General features: G+C 40.4%; 1 protein-coding gene across 3 annotated transcripts; it reads right to left on the reverse strand.

The window, feature by feature from the left end:
- Nucleotides 1–4,113: 4,113 nt before the first annotated feature.
- Nucleotides 4,114–16,843, reverse strand: tfap2a (transcription factor AP-2 alpha; the record flags this gene model as incomplete). 3 transcript variants are annotated; one of them, XM_079259708.1, is made up of 8 exons in its annotated part: nucleotides 4,114–4,402; nucleotides 5,762–5,903; nucleotides 7,737–7,855; nucleotides 8,716–8,941; nucleotides 10,714–10,765; nucleotides 11,941–12,360; nucleotides 12,848–12,874; nucleotides 14,953–15,003. In XM_079259708.1, 8 exons carry the CDS (start codon nucleotides 15,001–15,003, stop codon nucleotides 4,114–4,116), a joined length of 1,326 nt encoding a protein of 441 aa, XP_079115834.1. The 3 variants fall into 3 exon arrangements, with proteins under 3 accessions (XP_079115834.1, XP_079115836.1, XP_079115835.1); XM_079259710.1 differs by lacking the exons at nucleotides 12,848–12,874; nucleotides 14,953–15,003 and adding an exon at nucleotides 16,811–16,843; XM_079259709.1 differs by lacking the exon at nucleotides 12,848–12,874.
- Between the last annotated feature and the right edge of the window lie 1,596 nt (nucleotides 16,844–18,439).

Genomic DNA, 18,439 nt, shown 5'->3' on the forward strand with positions numbered 1-18,439 from the left:
TTAAGAAAAAAAATAATAATCCCACAATTCCTTCCATTTCCATCAGACTCAGATCCCTCTGTTTAAATGTCAGGAAGACAGCTGGGCTTGAATCAAATTCCAGTCATACCAATATAAAGCCTGTGTCAGTACAGTGAACAAATCTAGGCCTTATAGATTGCTGCCCTATATCTTCCCATGCAGGGAAGCAGCTCCAAAGCGATGCCTCGAAGCGTCAGAGCGCAGACTGTTGTAGTGATGCCGCTACGGGCTAATTAGGCCATGCAGGCAGTCCCTGCATCGAGCCATGATCTCAGCAATATCAACTCAAGCCTTTCTGACCACATTAAAATAAAAGAAAAAGAAAAGAAAAAAAAAGAATCCTCCATAGCGTGTTAAAGTAGATGGGACACATTTGTGCAGAACAGATGAACGCATTAGTGATGTGCAGCCGGTTGCAGCCGGGAAATTTGTGATCAATAGAAAGCGACCAGGTTGAAAAAAAAATAAATAAATAAATAAATAAATATGGGTGGAAGTGTTTGCACACAAATATTCATTTCTTGTCTAAATCACGTATATGCACACACAACATGCAGCCATTTTTTAATGCAACAGCTCTGGTTTTAGAGGTGGTCCAACTTGCTCTGTCTGTGTTTGTCCTTCATCACGTCTCTGCTGCAAAATATAAACATCAACAGTGAGCCAGCCCACTGAATCTGCACAAGATAAGTGCTTTAGGAAGTAAATATAGAACACTTCTTTCTCCCTTCCCTGAGAAGCATCTACTCCATCTCACAGTTTTATCGGTGCTACATTTTGTTTCTATGTTCTCTTCAATATTTTCATAACAACAGACCTCGTGCTTATTAATTACTATGCGAGAATCAGCTGTAATTGCTTTAGTTTGAGACTAGAAGCAGTTATGGATTGAATTACCCAAATTCAGCTGGGTATTGCTGACTGGCTCTTACAAATTTCAGACCTCCTTTTTTTTCCACAAATGACTTTCTAACTTGCTGTGAGGCATGAACAACCAGTTCTGTCTGTTTAAGATCAAATTAGGGTTTTAAAAAATGACATATTTTGCATTAAAAGCTGTGCAAATTCCGGGCTATATAGTATCAGCACAAAGTAAGCAGCAAGACAATGGGATTTTGGAGTTTTGTGGGGTTTTTTTAACACTCAAATTCCATTACACAGAAAGACGCCATTATAGCCCTCGTCTTCTTTTACAAATAATGCAAATAAATTTCCTCCATTGTCACAGATCAAACTATTTCTAATGCATTTGTCTCAGCCTGAAAAACATGTTTTCTTTCCAACCAAACCACGATAAATTTATTAAATAACATTAGCATTAATGACACACGAGAGGGGGGCTTCCTTTTCCGCTAATACCAATGAATACTGTTTTAATACGATTGTTTTCCCTTAAAGTGACTATTTATGCTGTCCCCCCCACCGCCCTCCCCTCACACATCCACCATAGCAGGAGAAGCCGGGTAGTCTCTCCCCTTTATGAGTGAGCTATTGTGCCTGAGGACAGGATCCCACACACAATCTGAGGACTGAGCCAACAAAAACAGGCCCTGACAGACAATGCCTCGCTTCACCTGCTCCAGCACTGTGCATCGCAATTATGCCAAGGACATGTACAGTTAGGCTTCGTTCACTCTCCCGCAAAAACAACTGCCTCTGAATTAAACCGAGGCCCGAAAATCATGCAGATAATAAGTGTGGCTGCTGTGGAGATAGGGAGAGAGAGGGAGGTGGAGGAGGAGGGAGGGGGTCGTCTGGTGCTACATCTCCCAGAGTTACAATATTTTAAACTGCATGGTTACCAGACAGTGAAATAGGAAAATGCAGGAAACAATACCAAGATGCATATATCACCAGACTGATTCATGCTCCAGACGAGATTGATTCCGAGCCATGGGTGCCACACCATCAATATACAATCAAAGTCAACTGAGACGTTATGCAATGGCCCTGCTCTCTGCAGCTCTGCACGCAAAATAAAGCAAAGGACACCATCAGATTTTACCATTACAGCCACATTTATAGACTTGCCTCTGCCTAAAAGACTAAACCCCAAAATAAAAGAGGAGATTCGTTATGAAAGAGTTCTGATTATATCACAACATAGAAATATAAAGAGGAAGAAAGAAAGAAAAAACAGCCAACATACTGAGCGCTGATTATGCATTGATTACACTGAGAGGCAAACAACATAACAAATATTTGATGCACGTCTTTGAATAAGGCTCCAGCACAGAATAAACGGGAGGGGTGAGAGCCAAATATAGCCTGTAACAACCAAACAGTGCACACCAGGCCTATATACATCTCAGAGGGTTTTAGCTGGAGGGGTGGCGCTGCACACTTCAAACGCGAATACATCCATTGTTGGGAGCCATTTGGCCTGCAAAAGATCCTGGGTTCTGAACTAGGGAGTTTAAAGTAAGATTTTTTTATATTATTATTATTATACTTGAGGGAAACAATGAGTTCAGCTGCTTATTGCAAAGAGCAATTGTCAGGGGAGATGTGAACTCAATTACTGTAGCCGTTCAGAATGGGTTAAAAAAAAAAAAAAAAAAAAAAAAAACAAGAAATAATAACAATTTTTTTTTAAAAAAGAAAAGCAAAAAAAATTTAAAAGATGAATAAAAAATTGAGATGAAGCGTATCAAATATTTATTTTTTTCTGGGCAACAAAGGACTATAATACATTGACAGGCATAGGAACTATTGCCAGCACATGTCTATACAATACAGCTAAAACCGCCTCCAATTTTTGGACATTATCGGACATGACAAGATATCAGGTGGTCCCAAAAAATGTTTTGTTTTTTTTTGTTTTTTGTTTTTTTTTTAAATGTCTTCGAACATTGAAAAGAAAAGAGACAATATTCCATTTATTGCTTTTATGGTGCTTCAAGGAAAGAACAAGAGGTGAAACGTATTCTGATTGGCACAACACATAAAAGCTTGGATAAAAACGAAAATAGACACACTTAAAAAAAAAAAAAAAAAAAAAATCTCCTCGGGGTCTCACTTATGCTCTGTCTCATGTCGGATTAAAAAAAACTGAATAGGATGATATATAGAGAGAGAAAATGGAAGTTTATTTCTATTAAATTTGTTCACTTGCTTCAGTGTCGCCTCAACATGCTACAAGAGGGCTGAATCGAAATATCCCAGAGAAATAAAAAATACCCCAAACTTCTGTTTTCTAGAACCATAAAATCACATGAAGAACTAACCGAATATTCAAACCCACTAAAACAGGAGGCACCAGATAAATAAAAAAAAAAAGAAGTTTCAACAGACGCACCATATTTACAATTCCCATTAAATTACACATAAATAAATATATACATACATGAACACTGATTCCCTTATATAACCGTGAATCGTGTTGAAATTCAAAAAAGTTCAAGTTGGTCGCTTGGAGAGAGAGAGAGAGAGAGAGAGAGAGAGAGAGAGAGAGAGACTACAACTGAAGTTATGACATGGAGAGCTGTGGGATTTCGCTTTGTTTTTCAAGTTTATTATTCACAATACTGATAAAAGAATCCATCCTCTTTTAGCTTCGTGGGTTTTTGTTTTGTTTTGTTTTGTTTTTGTTTGTTTTTTTTTATTTGTCACAATCGTAAAATTGAGATATAGAAGGGTCGCTGGATTTCAGTCCATTCGTTGCAGCTCATAAAAAATAGGGGGAGAGTACATAAAAAGTCCTGTGGGGTGAGGCAGTACACCTTTCCCCTCGCCCTGGAGCTGTTCCTCTGCAGCTTCTTTATTTTTTATTTTTCTTACTCTTTTCTCAAAGTAGCGTTTCTCATGGTTCAGGTGTTGGAAGAAGAAGACTGTTGCGTCCTTTCCCCTCCAATCCAAAGTGGGATGTAAAAACAAAAAACATGGAAAACCGCGCGAGATCAGGAAGTGGCACGTTTAACTTTTTCAATAATATTTATAAGGTATTTATAATATTTATATTGGATGAGTGGGGGGGGTGGGTGGGTGGGGGAGGCCGGGGCGAGGCGGAGGTTGGGGGGGGGGGGGGGGGGGGGGGCTGCAGTAGAAGGACCCTCGGGGTTCGGGCTTCTGTGCGCAGGTGGGATGGAAACATCACTTTCTGTGCTTCTCGTCTTTGTCTCCGCCTTTAGTGCCGTTATCTGAGTGACTGTTGGGGTTGTTGTTGAGGTACATTTTGTCCATGGCTTTGATAGCCTCGGTCAAATAGTTCTGGAGGGCCGTGACGGCCGCGCACAGTGCAGGGGTCCCGAAACCGTGCGAGATTAGACTGAAGTGGGTCAAACAGCTTTGGATTCCCGGTTCAAGAATAGGCTGTGGCCGCGAGTTTCCCAGCGGCGACCGGTCCTGGGACAGGAGGTCTGTGAACTCTTTGCAAACTTGCCTAAAAAGCAGAAAGAGCAGGGCGTTAATAAGCGAACCAGAGAGCCCCTGGATGCACTGTAAAGTCCTGATTATTAACACAAAAAAAAGAGGAAAGAATGAAAAATCAGAGATGGAGAGAAGGAAGACATGACAGTAGGCACACTCCACCAGCCCTGTGGCTAAATCCATCTTTTTTTTCTTTTCTTTTTTCTTTTTTTTTCTTTTTTTTTTTTGCTTTAGGCAAATTTTAAAAAAAAAAAAGTCAATTCACCGAGGCGAGATAAGGTTCCTGTTTGCATAATCATGTTTTCAATCAATCAAAATAATTTTTTTTCTCGTTTAGACCAGAAAACAGTCTTTCAATGATTGTGTGTCTTTAAAAAGATCAAATAAAATAAAACATTTGGATTTGGCTACACAGGTGGAAATTAATATCTCAGCTCAATGTGATGTCACGTTTAATTATTATTATTGTTATTAATAATAATAATAATAATTATTATTATTATTATTAATATTAATATTATTATTATTTTATATATAACAAAACAAATTTAAAATATTTAAAACGAAATCACAAAGTTCAGTCGCTGATTATCAAACAGAAAAACAAATTAAACATTATTTCAAAAACTTAAACACAGCAGCGACGTTTTAATCAGAAACTAATTAATTTTTTTTAATGAAAAAAAAAACATTACTATCTAAAAGCCAACTTTAGGCTAAACTCTTATTTCATGGTAACAACCCTGTCATAGGCGGTTATGGCTGACAGCTGTGTGATTATTGCAGCCCATCATCAATATTAAAAGCCGGCCTCTGCCTATCTGTGCCTTGTAAGGAATCCCTGCGCTTTAGTTAATGCATAGCAAACAGCAATGGCAGCTCTGGATGAAAACCAGCTATGTGTCAGTGTCTCTGAAATTACATGGTAAACAAAACGCTGCTGCGCGAGCGGATGAAAGAAAGGCCCAGTCAACATTTCAACAGCAGTTCAGGCCTATTTGACTGTAGACTGATAATAATAATAATAGTTAGATAATATTAAAAGCACCTGTGTTATTAAAAAAAAAGAAAAAAAAAGAATGGGAGTCTGGATATAATACACAGGCTAATTATGGACAATGGAGTGTGCGTCACAACAAGTTTGCTTATTTATGAATTAATCATCAGGCTTGGCAACCTTTGCAGTGTCACATGGACGTGGATCAATAGCATGATTTTGAGAAAAAAAAAAAAGAAGGAAAACATCAAACTTGTGAACAGTGTGTGATAAAGTTATCTCGAGTGTGTGCAAACTGTCAAAGACACAGAGCCATGCTGGCTCAGACTGGGGTGCATTTGGTGTGACACAGTGAAATGTGATAATAGCACTTACTTCGTGGCCAATAGCATGTTTTTTCTTTGGACTTGCTCGTTTGGGTCGGAATGCTGACGGTTTACATATTCAGCTACTGCCTTGGCTGGAAACTCAGTCTCGCATACATAACCAAAATCCCTGGCAAGATGCACTGCTTCGCCTGAGAGACAGAGAAGAAGCATGGGGGGGGGAGCATGAGGTTGGATGTGTTTTCTTATTTAATATGGTTACATGAAATTACGAGGAGTTCACACTCTGCTTGGACTAGCAGATGATTAATCTGATGTGAACTGAGCGTCCGCGCTGTTTTACGCGTTCAGACAGCAGGGTTATGGCACCTGCGCTTTCCCAACAATACGGAGGATGATGACAATGACAATATCCTGGAAACAAAAAAAATAATAGGAATGGTAAAACAGTCGTGGGAAGCTGTCATTCCACGTCAACTTCTTCCCTTCATACCGTGAGAACGCTTCAATGTGGAGGAGAAAAACTAAGTGGAAATGAAATCTAGAACACCGTGTCATTGATTACCAATGCCTGCGCGTTATTAAAAGTCCAGCACATCACAAAGTCATGAGGGGGGGGGGGGGGAGCAATTTTAAAGGGCTGACGCTGAATCTCCAGTTGCCATTGCAGCCATGAGAATTGTAGTTCTCATTCCGTCCCAGTCTGTCTGAGCTCGCGCTTGTTGGTTCCATTTTTTTTCCTTCTTCTCTCCAAGTCTTTGGTTTTAATTTCCTGAAGCAGTTGTGTGTTTTTTGTTTTTTTTGTTTTTTTTTTACTGCGGGGCTTCCTGCCCATAAGCCTCTGCTCCGGAAGAACGCATGCGCCAATTAGCATCAAAGCTTGAGTCCAGTAAACTATTTTCCATAAAATGGAGTGGATCATAAACAATGACAGCACAGGAAAAAAAAAAAAAAAAAAAAAAAAAAGCAGTGTCCCCTCTCCAAAGGGGGGAAAAAAGGAAAAGAAAGAAGCTGCCTCCCACCAGCCCCTTTCTGTCACCCACATTCCACGTGCCACCATCCTCTTATTACCCACACTTAAACATTTCTCCAGGCTCATTACAATACAGGACTTTCTTTCTTTTTTCTTTTTCTTTTTAAAGCAACCCAGTGCGTATAGCATTTTGGGCCCAGTCTGCGATAATGATTAACAGGAACCAATGAACCATCGCAAGCTTTCACCTTTGGAAACCAGCAGCTCACCAAATACCACTGCACTGAATAATAAGTCTCAACTCTGCGAGCGAAATGGATTTATCCAGTGGCGTTTAAAAAAAAAAAAGGGCATCTTTTTTTTCTGCGCACAATAATTGCCTAATTTATTCTGTAATAGGCCCGAAACATATAGCTCCCAACAGGTCAGCGCAACGCCATCTGAATGCAATCCAAATCTTCACCGAAAAGCAAAGCATGAGAAGCTATTAACGAAAGAATTAAGTCACCATTAAGGGAAAGAAAAATCTACCCTGCGCGGATATATCCAGGCTGTATTAATGTTTGAAACAATGCAGGGTTAATAAATCAATCGACTTCTCATCCACGAGGTGAAACAGCTCAGCGGTGCCCAATAAACAAGCAGCACTCAATAATTAACTGGACTTCAACACAAATTAATCCGCTGTATAAACTAGGCCAGGCGTGGACCTGCAAGTGTGCTCCTGAAAACGAAGGCCAGCACTGTAAAGCCAGTAGAATTACCACCACCACCACCACCTCTCTCTCTCACACACTCATACACACACACACACACACACACACACACACACACATACCCTCACAATCACACACATCCTTCATGCTTTATTACTTGCGAGGCAAAGTCGGTCCACATTACACGGATGAGCGCATATGCTGATTTCCAACACAGAGAAGGGGGTAAAAGAAATCCTTTTTTTTCTTTTTTTTTTTTTCTTTTTTCTTTTTTTAAGTACCAGGTATCGCGGGAGCAACACGAGAGGGAGCGTGATTTACGCCAAACGATTTACCTTCAACTAGTGACGTCAGCAAGGTGACGTTGGCTGCCTTGCGTCTGCCTGCAGGTAGATTCAGACCGATTTTATCTAGCTTCTCCCTCAAGGATCTTCCTCCGTTCTTGGACTTGGCCCTGTGACAGGAAAACAAAACAGAAAATTCAGAACAGAGTGGTGCTCATGAAGATTTCGCTTTTGGGGGGGCAAGCAAGTTTTATTTAAATCAATTAATAGAATACATACATATATATATATATATATATATATATATATATATATATATATATATATATATATATATATATATATTCCCTGATAATTAGGCTAGAGGATGTAAACAGATGTGACTCAATAAAAAGAGATTATTTCGTCTTTCTTTTTATTTTTGTTATCATTCAGGGGTTGTTTTATCCTTGTATCTGATACAAATAATAAATCAAACTTAAAGAGAGCCAGCCCTTATCACTGGCAGACAAATACTGTACAAAGTGAATAAATAAAGTCCTACTTAATAGGCAGCGCTATTACTGGCTGCGTGTCTGCAGCACTTCAGGAGACAGTTCACTGGAGACCAATGTTTTCATGTGTAATGCCTTCACTGGGCCTATAGAGCTGGGGTTGAAACAGACTAGGCCTACATTAATTTGAGAGAGACTGAGAGAGAGAGAGGGGGGGGGGGAGAGAGGGAGCTCCAGTGCGCACAGGGAAGTTAATATGGAATTTAACAGAGCCCTCCTGCTTTAAATGCAGGAGCTAGGTGTCATGGTTGGTCGATTTTAATTATTCTTGGTACAGAGGAAGGAGAGAGAGAGAGTGCAAAAGGGAGAGAGATGCCTCTCTGGCAGAGAGAGAGATGACTGGAGAATAGAGAGCGTTCAAACGCACGCGCACAAAAACACACTTAGACAGGTAAAGACAGAGCAAAGTAGAAAGTGGGGGGGAGAGCGATAGAGAGGGAGGGGTGGTGTGTCATTCTCTACCCAGTCTAACTCACCTCCTCAGCACCCCGCCCAGCAGAGACGCGTTCAGGCACTCCGGCGGCGAGAGGCGTCTCTGCACCTCGGCCACCGTGACCTTGTATTTTGATGTGGAGCTGAGGAGAGACAGGCGACCCGGAACCGAACAGAAGACCTCGTTTGGGTTAACCACCCCTCCGAAAAGACCGTCCTTATTTACAGGGATGGCGGAGACACTGTTGTTCTTGGATAAAGACACTGGACCTAAAGCCATGGAGACAGGAGGGAAGAGATGGATGGTGGGATGGAGAGAATGGAGGAAGGGGGGAGAGAGGGTGAGGCAGAAAGGGAGAGAGAGAGAGAGAGCGCTCAGTGAATTTCATGCAATGCAGACTCTTAACTAAACGAGAATGGGGGGGGGGCTAAGGCCCTGTATTTAGAGTTTAACACCACATACACGTTCAGAAACAGGCATATGAAAAGAGGCCTAAACATGCAGCACTCACAACATTAATACTAATAACTAACAATTATAACAAATAACTATAATAATAGATGTTCATAGAGACGTGTGTGTGTGTGTGTGTGTGTGTGTGTGTGTGTGTGTGTGTGTGTGTGTGTGTGTGTGTGTGATGTCCATTGTGACTATAAGCCATATTTCTCATTCAGCTCCACATTTCCAAAAGCTCTGTATATCTCCACGACTGGAATAACACAAGTCAGTATTTTATGTGCCCAAATTTGCAGCTGACAGTGAGAACCAGCAGCTCAGCGCTAAAACTGCGCTTTTTTTTCTTCTCAAAAATATATATATTTTTATGGATCAGAGCGACTTTACAGCCAACACCAAGAAGGGATTTGATAAAAGTCTACCTATTTTGACATATCCTCGGTATCCAGCAAAACACCGTCGTCCGTGTATGATTTCACACCGAGAGGAGAGTGTGAGGGTAGGGGGGAGCACGGCTCAGTACTGCCGGGCTTTTACACCGTTTTGGTGTGCAGTAACCGGAGACAAAGGGGGACTGTGCGCCTTTGGATAGATCACTTGTGACATTAATGGCTCAAGGGAGCCTAATAGAGACAATAGGAGTTAAACGAACTCTTGAGATTACTAATATAAGAAGCCAATTATCATGTTGATGTGCAGATAGACTGGCTCCCAAAAAAGGGGTAAAGAATGGAGGGGGAAAGGCAGAAAAAGTAGAAAGTAAAAGGAGTTAAAAAAAAATCGCTCCACATCTTCTCGAGCGAAGTCTAATTTGACCTGACAAACACTTTTAAACATGAGCATGAAAAGACCTCCTTATGGTGGATCATCAGCAATATAAATCACCCAATTTCTGACAGCAAAATAAATATCTAAAAACGCCGAAGCAAAATGATCCAACAAGCCTCACTAAACTACTCTAAATAGGAAAATTACATTTCCAGATATTAAAAAAAAAAACCCAGCCAGTGATCTTCCATTTGCCATGCCCAGTTTTGATTCCCCCCTTCTCTAAACGACATATTATCATCCTGCACACACTTGGCCTGCACCCCGTCCAGCGGTACCAACTTCCATTTTAGATTTGGCCATGCTGCGTGATTGCAGCTATTGCCTTCTAAGTGCCAGCATCGTCTGAAAGGGCCTGAATCTGGGACCATCAACAGCACGGGCCTACAAAGCCCACCAGCTCCACTCATCTCCCCGCTGCGCTGAAACGCTGACAGTAAATTCCATCAACGAGGGGAAAAAAAAAAAAAAAAGGTATAGCCTGTTTGATGCACTTGGAAACCATGTAATGAAAAATAGGCTACTGCGTATTAGGATCAGTCAGGCATTACCGCATTGCATCGAGTTCTCTCGAGCAGAATGGTGAACGGAGTGTGTGCATGTGTGTGTGTGTGTGTGTGTGTGTGTGTGTGTGTGTGTGTGTGTGTGTGAGAGAGAGAGAGAGAGAGAGAGAGAGAGAAAGAGAGAGAGTGCGTTGGTAGTCTAGCGGTGTGAGGCTTGAAGAAACATGCATGATATCTCACAGGAAATTGCTTACCTTTCTTAATTACAGTCTGGTCGGGAATGTGAATTCCTTGATCCTCAACAGGCTGTGACACAAATGCAAAAAAAAAAAAAAAAAAAAAAAAAAAGAAATTAAAATTTTACCACAAAGGCACAAAAAATGTCAACCTCACCCCTGTGAAAGTAAACGCATCCCACGCTGGTGTGCACGAACAAAGCCTGACACTTTTAGTCGGCAACTAAACGGCGGACAAGGACGGTTCTGCAGGTCCACAGAACCTGTTAGGACTGTCCACGCGTGTTTTCAGCGGGTTACGCTGATGGACGTCTTGCAGGATAACACAAACCCAGACTTAAATAACGAAGCTGTGTCGCCCCATAATCCTGACCTAATTTCGCTTTCAGATTGGCTCCACGCACAAGGAAACTTCTAATCTAGATTGGATAGTAATTACGGCGGCGCAGCCTATTAAAGGCCTGTGAACTAATTAGGGAATTATTGGTGTTTGTTTCTGATTTTAAAAAAAAAAAATGAGAAGAATTGTCTCCACAAGAATTGGGAGGTTATTGACAGCTCTCATTGTCCATCTAAAACTTAGACAACTAACTTTGTTCTCGCTTTAGTGCGCAAAAGATGAGTTCTGACGCTCTTGTTTGCGAAGAACCGCAAAAATATATGAATATGTAATAAAAATAAAATATGAGATAGTCGAGGCATAAAATAAATGATGCGTAGGGGAAAAGAAGTAGCCTATATTAATTGTCTGTCTGTTTCATTTATAGCTAAAGGACAATGTGAAATTGTAAGAAATATATCAAGTTAGACATTTAAAAAATATTTTAAAATATTATTATATTTTCTTTAAAAAAATAAAAAATAAATTGCAACTCATCTGTTATCGTTTTGAGTTTTCTTAAGAAAATGTATTAACAGGAGAATAAAAAAGAAAATATATTTATAACTGTTTTCAAAGCTGGAGCATCTGACTCACCAAAATTCAATTAATATTTAAACACTTGTAATAATACTGCTAATAATAAAATTACAAATTGTGGCAACTAGTTAAATCAATTATAATTATTTTTAAATTATATTTACTTAAAATAACATCAATCTCACTGTTATTACTTACAATTTTTCATGAAAAAAAATGCTGTTATATGCAGAATGATGGTACCGGTTATTTATAACAATTTTTTTTCTTTTTCTTTTATTATGAGCAATTTGATAAAACAGAAGAAAATATAAACGCTGCCTCACCTGAACGTCTTCTAAAGAGTGAGGTATTCCATGGATAGGGATAGAGTCCGACAGTCCCGTATCGATGCCGTGGCCGGACGGTAGGAGCACCTCCCTGCGGTACTCCCGGCACAACTGGTGGGGCAGGCTGCGGTGCTGGTGCAGCAGGCCGCTTTCCTGACCCTGCCTCTGGCCCGGCCAGCCCGGGTGCTGAGACTGCGGCTGGGCGTGCAGGGGGTTTAGAGAATAGGGGTCGTTGACGTGAGAGTACGGGTCCTGAGACTGCGGGTAGATGGGCTGGTAGGGCGGAGGGAAGTACGGGGGCTGGAAGTCCGAGTTCGGCGTGTGGGAGAGCGGTGGCGCGCTCGTGTAAGGACTCTGGCCCACGCTGCCCAGCTGAGGTAGCCTGGCTGTCCCGTTGCTGGTGCCATCGTGGCGGTCCTGACAGGAAGGATGGACAAAGAAAAGGATGTTTTAGCCTGAAAACACATTCATAAAGTGATCTGATGATCAAATCCTCTTTTTTTTTTTCTTTTTTTTTTCTTTTAAACAGATGCTCTGTGTGCGTATGCTGAGGGGTTGAAGCCTGGAAGTGAAGTGTGGAAAATGTGTCAAATTATAAGAAACACATCTTTTTCTAACAAAAATCAGATCCACAAAGTTTCTGAGAAAGTGATAATACAATAAATGATAATACATCCAACAAATCCAAATTCAGAGGGAAGAAATGGCCATAAATGTGTAATTCTGCTCTGCTGTTGTTTTAGCTTTTTTTTTCTCCCTCAGGGTGAACAGCTGTTTTTGACATACAAATTCTACAAAGCATAATTTAAAGAATGTTAAAAAAAAAAAAACAAGAATACGAAAAAGAAGAAGAACGTGAAACCCAAACAAGCAAAGAAGAAATATCTGGTGAGGTGAAACTTACCATCGCTGAAAAACTGTGTACTAACATCTGTGCGAATTTTTTGGTGCAACTCAAGACAAGAAAAAAATCAGTTCAAAAACACAAACAGTGTTTTTGTTGAGTAACCGGAATTAACCAGTAAAAGAAAAAAAAAAGAAAAGAAAAAAAAATAATAGGCCCCCGAAAAGATTCTTCCCTGCAGGATCGCGATGGCTCCGGCAATCAGATATGTGCCTCAACAGCAGGACGATAATCCATCAGAAATAAACGGTAAGATCCGAGCTGCCCTTCATTTGGGTTCAACAAAAAAGGGGAAAAAATGCAGATTTTCGTCGGTGCTGGTGGATTCTGGATTAAAAGTTTCTTTCGGTAAGCCCCTCTTTTCTCCCCCTGCTCTCCGGCTTCTATCACAGTGCTACCGTCCCTTCGGTGGAGCTCATATTAGCAAAAAAAAAAAAAAAGAACCGCTTCTTCGTCTCCCTCTTGGACTCCTAATAGAACACATTCATGACTATTAATACTACAGGAATACTTAATAATAAGGAGAGAATAGTCGGGATTCTGGCGTGAAGCGGAGGACGCAACTCAAGGCAGGAGTCTACGCTTAAATGACGTCCATTGAAAGGAGGAATCAGTATATCTAATCAGAGATGGAGAGAGAGAGAGAGAGAGAGAGAGAGAGAGTGAGAGAGTGCGGAGGGAGTGGAGAGGGAGACAAAAAGAGGGTCATTCACTCCCGTCTGACGAATCAGAGTGAGGGGGAGAAGGGGGGAGGTGGTAGTGGTGGGGGTGGATTTGAAAAAAAAAAAAAAAAAAAAAAAAAAAAAAGAGTCCCAGGGCCAAAGCGCAGAAGTGAAAGAAAGACATAGGAATGAAGGGAGTCTGACCACAGACATGAGAAGCCAGGGAAGGAAATAATGTGCACCTCTGAGCAGGGTGAAAATCCAGCAGACGACGCTGTGGGCACTCCGACCGGCTCGTTTCTACCGCCAGTCCCTTTGTTTTCCAGCTCAGACTCCGACAGCGAGCTGTCCTCCATGGCACTCTTTTCTTTCATTTCCCTCAGCCGAATCAATCCACCGCTTCTTCCTCAAATCCTACCAACGGCGACTAGCGTCAACTTTGATCCGGAAAGGTGGAAAATAAAAATAATAATAATAATAAAAAAATGCCACAGTCTTAAGAGAGGGCCGCTGGATCCGGCGCTCAACGAACTTTTTACGCGCGGCTGGAGCAGCTCCACTCCCCTTCCTGCCTAAACAAGCATTTTAAAATTACGAAACACGGAGCCATGGCCAGACTTGTCACGGAAAATCGCAACTGTAGCCTATATATTTTCACACCGAGACGCATAACGCCAATGACTCAATGTTAAACCTCCCTCTTTTCCCTTTCTTTCAATCTTCCTTTCTTTTTTCCTTTTTATTTATTCCCAGCTGTTCCTCTGTCCCTACCCACGCAGGACGCTGATGAAAACACGTTCGACTGGCTTCTCCACTTCTAAACAAGCCACTGATATTACTGCCAAACTTCGTCTATGTCCAAAACAATACTCCCTCTGCATGCACTCCACACGTGCCTGCAGGTTCACGCGCAAAATGCAAAAATGGAAAAGATTTTTTTTTTTTAATTACAATACAAAGAAAAATAAAAAGCTGAATATGCATCTCATTGAAGCATTAAATAAAAACAGGCCTTGTCATCGCTTACAGAGGTTCAAAAAATTTAAATATATAAACATTTTTTTTTATTTAATCCATGGTAAGTTCACATATAATTTTAATGTTTCTGCATGTATTTTCACTTTGATATTTTTTTATCATTATTATTTTTTATTTTTAAAAAGGGGTGCATAAGTTAAAACGTGGTTTATTTAGGCATTATTATTATTATTATTATTATTATTATTATTATTATTATTATTATTATTAGTATTAGTATTATTATTATTATTGCACTAATACAGGTGTCAGTGAAGCCTCCTGCAGTGAAATTTATTCACTAGCTGCTGTCAAAATGAATGCCATGTGTGTCCAAAACTATTCATCTCTGTTAAATAATTATCAAAATGTTCTTTTTCTTTTTTAAGTGTAAAAAATCAAATCGAAAGGAAAAAGATGCCTTACCTCGCAGTCTTCATATTTAATGTTATCTGTTAATTTCCAAAGCATTTTCATGAGTTGTTGAGGTGGCTATTGAGTGTAGGTATCGCCTTAGTCTTGTTTTCACTCAGTGAATTGTGCTCCCCGCTCAGGAAAAAAAACTACTTTTTATTGAAGCTGTGGGCTGCTGTCTGTCTCGCGCTCTGAGGTCTCCCTCTAATGGTGGAAGTGAAGGGCTGGAGCAGCTCCGTAATAACACTGGCACAGGGCCTCATTAGCATATCAACAGCCAGTTTTGATTCTCCCCCCCTCCACCCCCCACCCCCCCATCTGCTCACACAACACCAATGGACACCGCACAGGTAAAAACTAAAGCAGCAAGACGCTACACATGTTTTATTGTTGCTACTGTTCAGTGAGGTGTGTTTGTTTGTCGAGGGAAGGGGAGGGTACATAGTCATGCATGGGGGACCTGCATGCACCTGGGACGGTTTCTAGTACAGTTTTACCATGCCTTTCTGCAGCTACAATAAAACCACAAATAACAATCCGCTTAAAATCATTTAAAACTTACAATATAAATATTTGAAGTTATATATGTGCAGTAAAAACAGTTGAAGACAGTGTGTTTTTAGTTTTTCTTTTCTTTCTTTTGTTTTTCCAAGAAAAAACAGCATGGCAATGCAAATACCACCCTGCCATACACTTTGTTGATTTTTTTTTTTTAAACTCAAAGTGTTATTTTAATCCCATTGAGAGCGCAGAGCTTCACAGGCAATTCTTGTAATGTTATGTTAAAAAGTTGAGCTATTCGAAGCAGCTCTACAGGTTCATTGACTACCTGTAAGGTAGCAGTCTTTCTTTCTTTTTCTTTTTTTTATTTTAAGGAAGGGGGGTGGGAGATGTAAATAATTAACACAACAACATAGCCTTGTTTCATGTGAATGGGCGGCTGAGGGATCCTGGCTCTGCCCTGTCGCCGGTTGAGCCCTCACCCCAGCAGGTCGTGGGTCAGCAGACAGGTCGCCAGCGCTTTCAGGCGTTGGCCCCTTTTTGCTTGAAACTAGGATTACCATTTTTGGTGGAGTACCCTTTTTCCCCTTCTTTTTCTTCTTCTTTTTACATTCATTTGATATTAATGAACGTGGAAGCGATGAAAGTGGCTGACAGCGTCTTTTTGGACACGTGGCCTGGTTGGATAGTGATTTATATACAAATATTTTTATTTTCCCTTTAAATGAGTGAAACCCAAGTGTTTTGTTCCGTTTCTTAAAATCCACCCTTCCATCATACACGCACACACACACACACACACCTCACAAAACAAGGATTTTCATTGAAGATCAGATAATCTGCAGAATAAGACTACAAAAATGTCAATTATAGGATTCTTGGCGTGCAGTCCGAAACTGGAACAGCTGCTCCGGATAAAAGAAAAGTACTTTTATAAAACGTTAAAGACGCATAAACGCGGTTTAGAGCAAGAGCTGCACTGTGTCTGTACTTCCATTTGACAAAGAAACCAAACACCCTCAAACTCTGCTTCCATACATTTCTAATTTATGATCAATATAAAATACATTAGATCCCCAAAACAGAAGAAATGAGATGACACACCATCGACAAATTCTAATTGTCTACATATTGTTGCATTTTTCTATGGCGTGTCTTAAACATTTGTGTATAATCTAATATCTGATTTCATTTAAAAAGAAATATAAACAAAAATATTCCAGAGCAATACTCTTCCACCAAGCACCTTTCATGAAAGTCTTGATATGTAAGTGTTTAAAACACATAAGTCAGAAGACACTACAGTGTAGGCTCACACCACAAGAAGTCAGTCCTGTCAACACTTGTCTCTCTTAAAGTCAGCACGTACCTGCCATTCCCCCATTTTGCCCATAATTGACATTCTTTGTCTTCTGTTGACTTTGTTTTTGAGCTGCTCCTTGTCTATCTCATCTTCTGAGTAAACCTTTACTTTTTTTTAAACCAGGACCGGCTCGTATCACCTGGCAATAAGAAAAATAATCGGTGCGGGGCCACCTGGTGACGCATGCGCACTGGCCCGGGTGTGGACAAGAATGCATGAATACCTGGGAAAAATTAAAGGGGTGTGTGGGTGGGTGGGAAAGCGCTGGAAAGATTTGAGTTGTATTAAATAGTATTGACATAAACGAACAAAAACAAAACAAGTGTAAACAACAGCAACTTAAATAATGAACTTTTATTTATTATGTGGTATTTACACATAATTTATTTATTTATTGGAGAAAATACATGTTTTCTACAGAATATTAGAGAGTTGAAGAAAACTACTTAAATGTGCAGATTTTTTTGTGTGTCTTCAATTGAAATAAATTTTTAAAAAAAGATGGTGGTTGTGGGGGGGGGGGGGGGGGGGGTGTATCTAGTGTAGATGACGTTTAACAATTTATGATTTTTTTTTCTGACTTATCTGCTGTTTGTGTGTGTGTGTGTGTAAAACATGAATTTTCCCTCCAAATAAAAGTGTGTCAAGTTAAAAAACTTGAAGGTTAACTGCCAACATCATTACTTCTGCACAGAAAGCTACACTGCTATTGTGAGGGTCATTATTTATTTATCCACTGTTTATTTCTAATACATACTTATGTAGACCCCTCGGGCTAGAAAGCGAATGAGCTCTCCCTCGCTCACTTCTTCTCACGCACACACAAAAACACGACAGTACACGCGCGCGCTGTGAAGGTAAAGCAACACGTGCGCTCACATAGGTGATGGGGAAAGCTTTTTTAGTCCAAACAAACCCCTTTCTCACATCTTTAAGCCATTGTTTTAATGAAGAAGTAGCAGATTGAGACTCAAACATGCAATCAGACGCAGAGGGCTGTGATGCTTGTTATTGATGCTCCTGTCACGACATAAATTAAACATATTAAGCGCGTGCGATGGTAAAAGTAGACAAACTTTTACCAGATGAATACTGTTCATTTTCCTCTCTACAAACCATAGATCTGTTTACTTTAAAAAAAAAAAAAAATCTTTTTATTTTACCCCCTTTTTTCAGACTCATAATACACGGCGATATATGGATTTTTGCGATGTTAATATTTAAAACAAACCTTCATGTTTGGCTTCAAAGGAGAACGCGTTTCAGCTGCACACACAATACCTGCAGCAATATAGACCCGGACAAAGGAGAAGGTGGAGAGGGTGGGGTGGGGTGGGGGTTCAGAAATATTGTTTGGGGCTCTGCGCAAGGGAGGAGTAAGTTTGAAGCAAAGCTGTCTGAGAGCTGAATACTCTCAGAATGGAGCGGGGTCCCTTTTGAATATCTAGCCTGTCTACAAGGCTTGGTTTCAACCACGTCCAACCTGCAACAAGGCCTCCGGCAAACTGCTAAAAACCGCGAGCTGGGTTTAATACACGCCGGCAAAGGCTGCTCCTCACCTCAGGCAGACCAGCCAACCTCCAACAGCTGTCACTTCATCATTATTATTATTATTATTATTATTATTATTATTAT

This window comes from Telmatherina bonti (genome assembly GCF_933228915.1).
Source record: "Telmatherina bonti genome assembly, chromosome: 20".
Lineage (NCBI taxonomy): Eukaryota > Metazoa > Chordata > Actinopteri > Atheriniformes > Telmatherinidae > Telmatherina > Telmatherina bonti.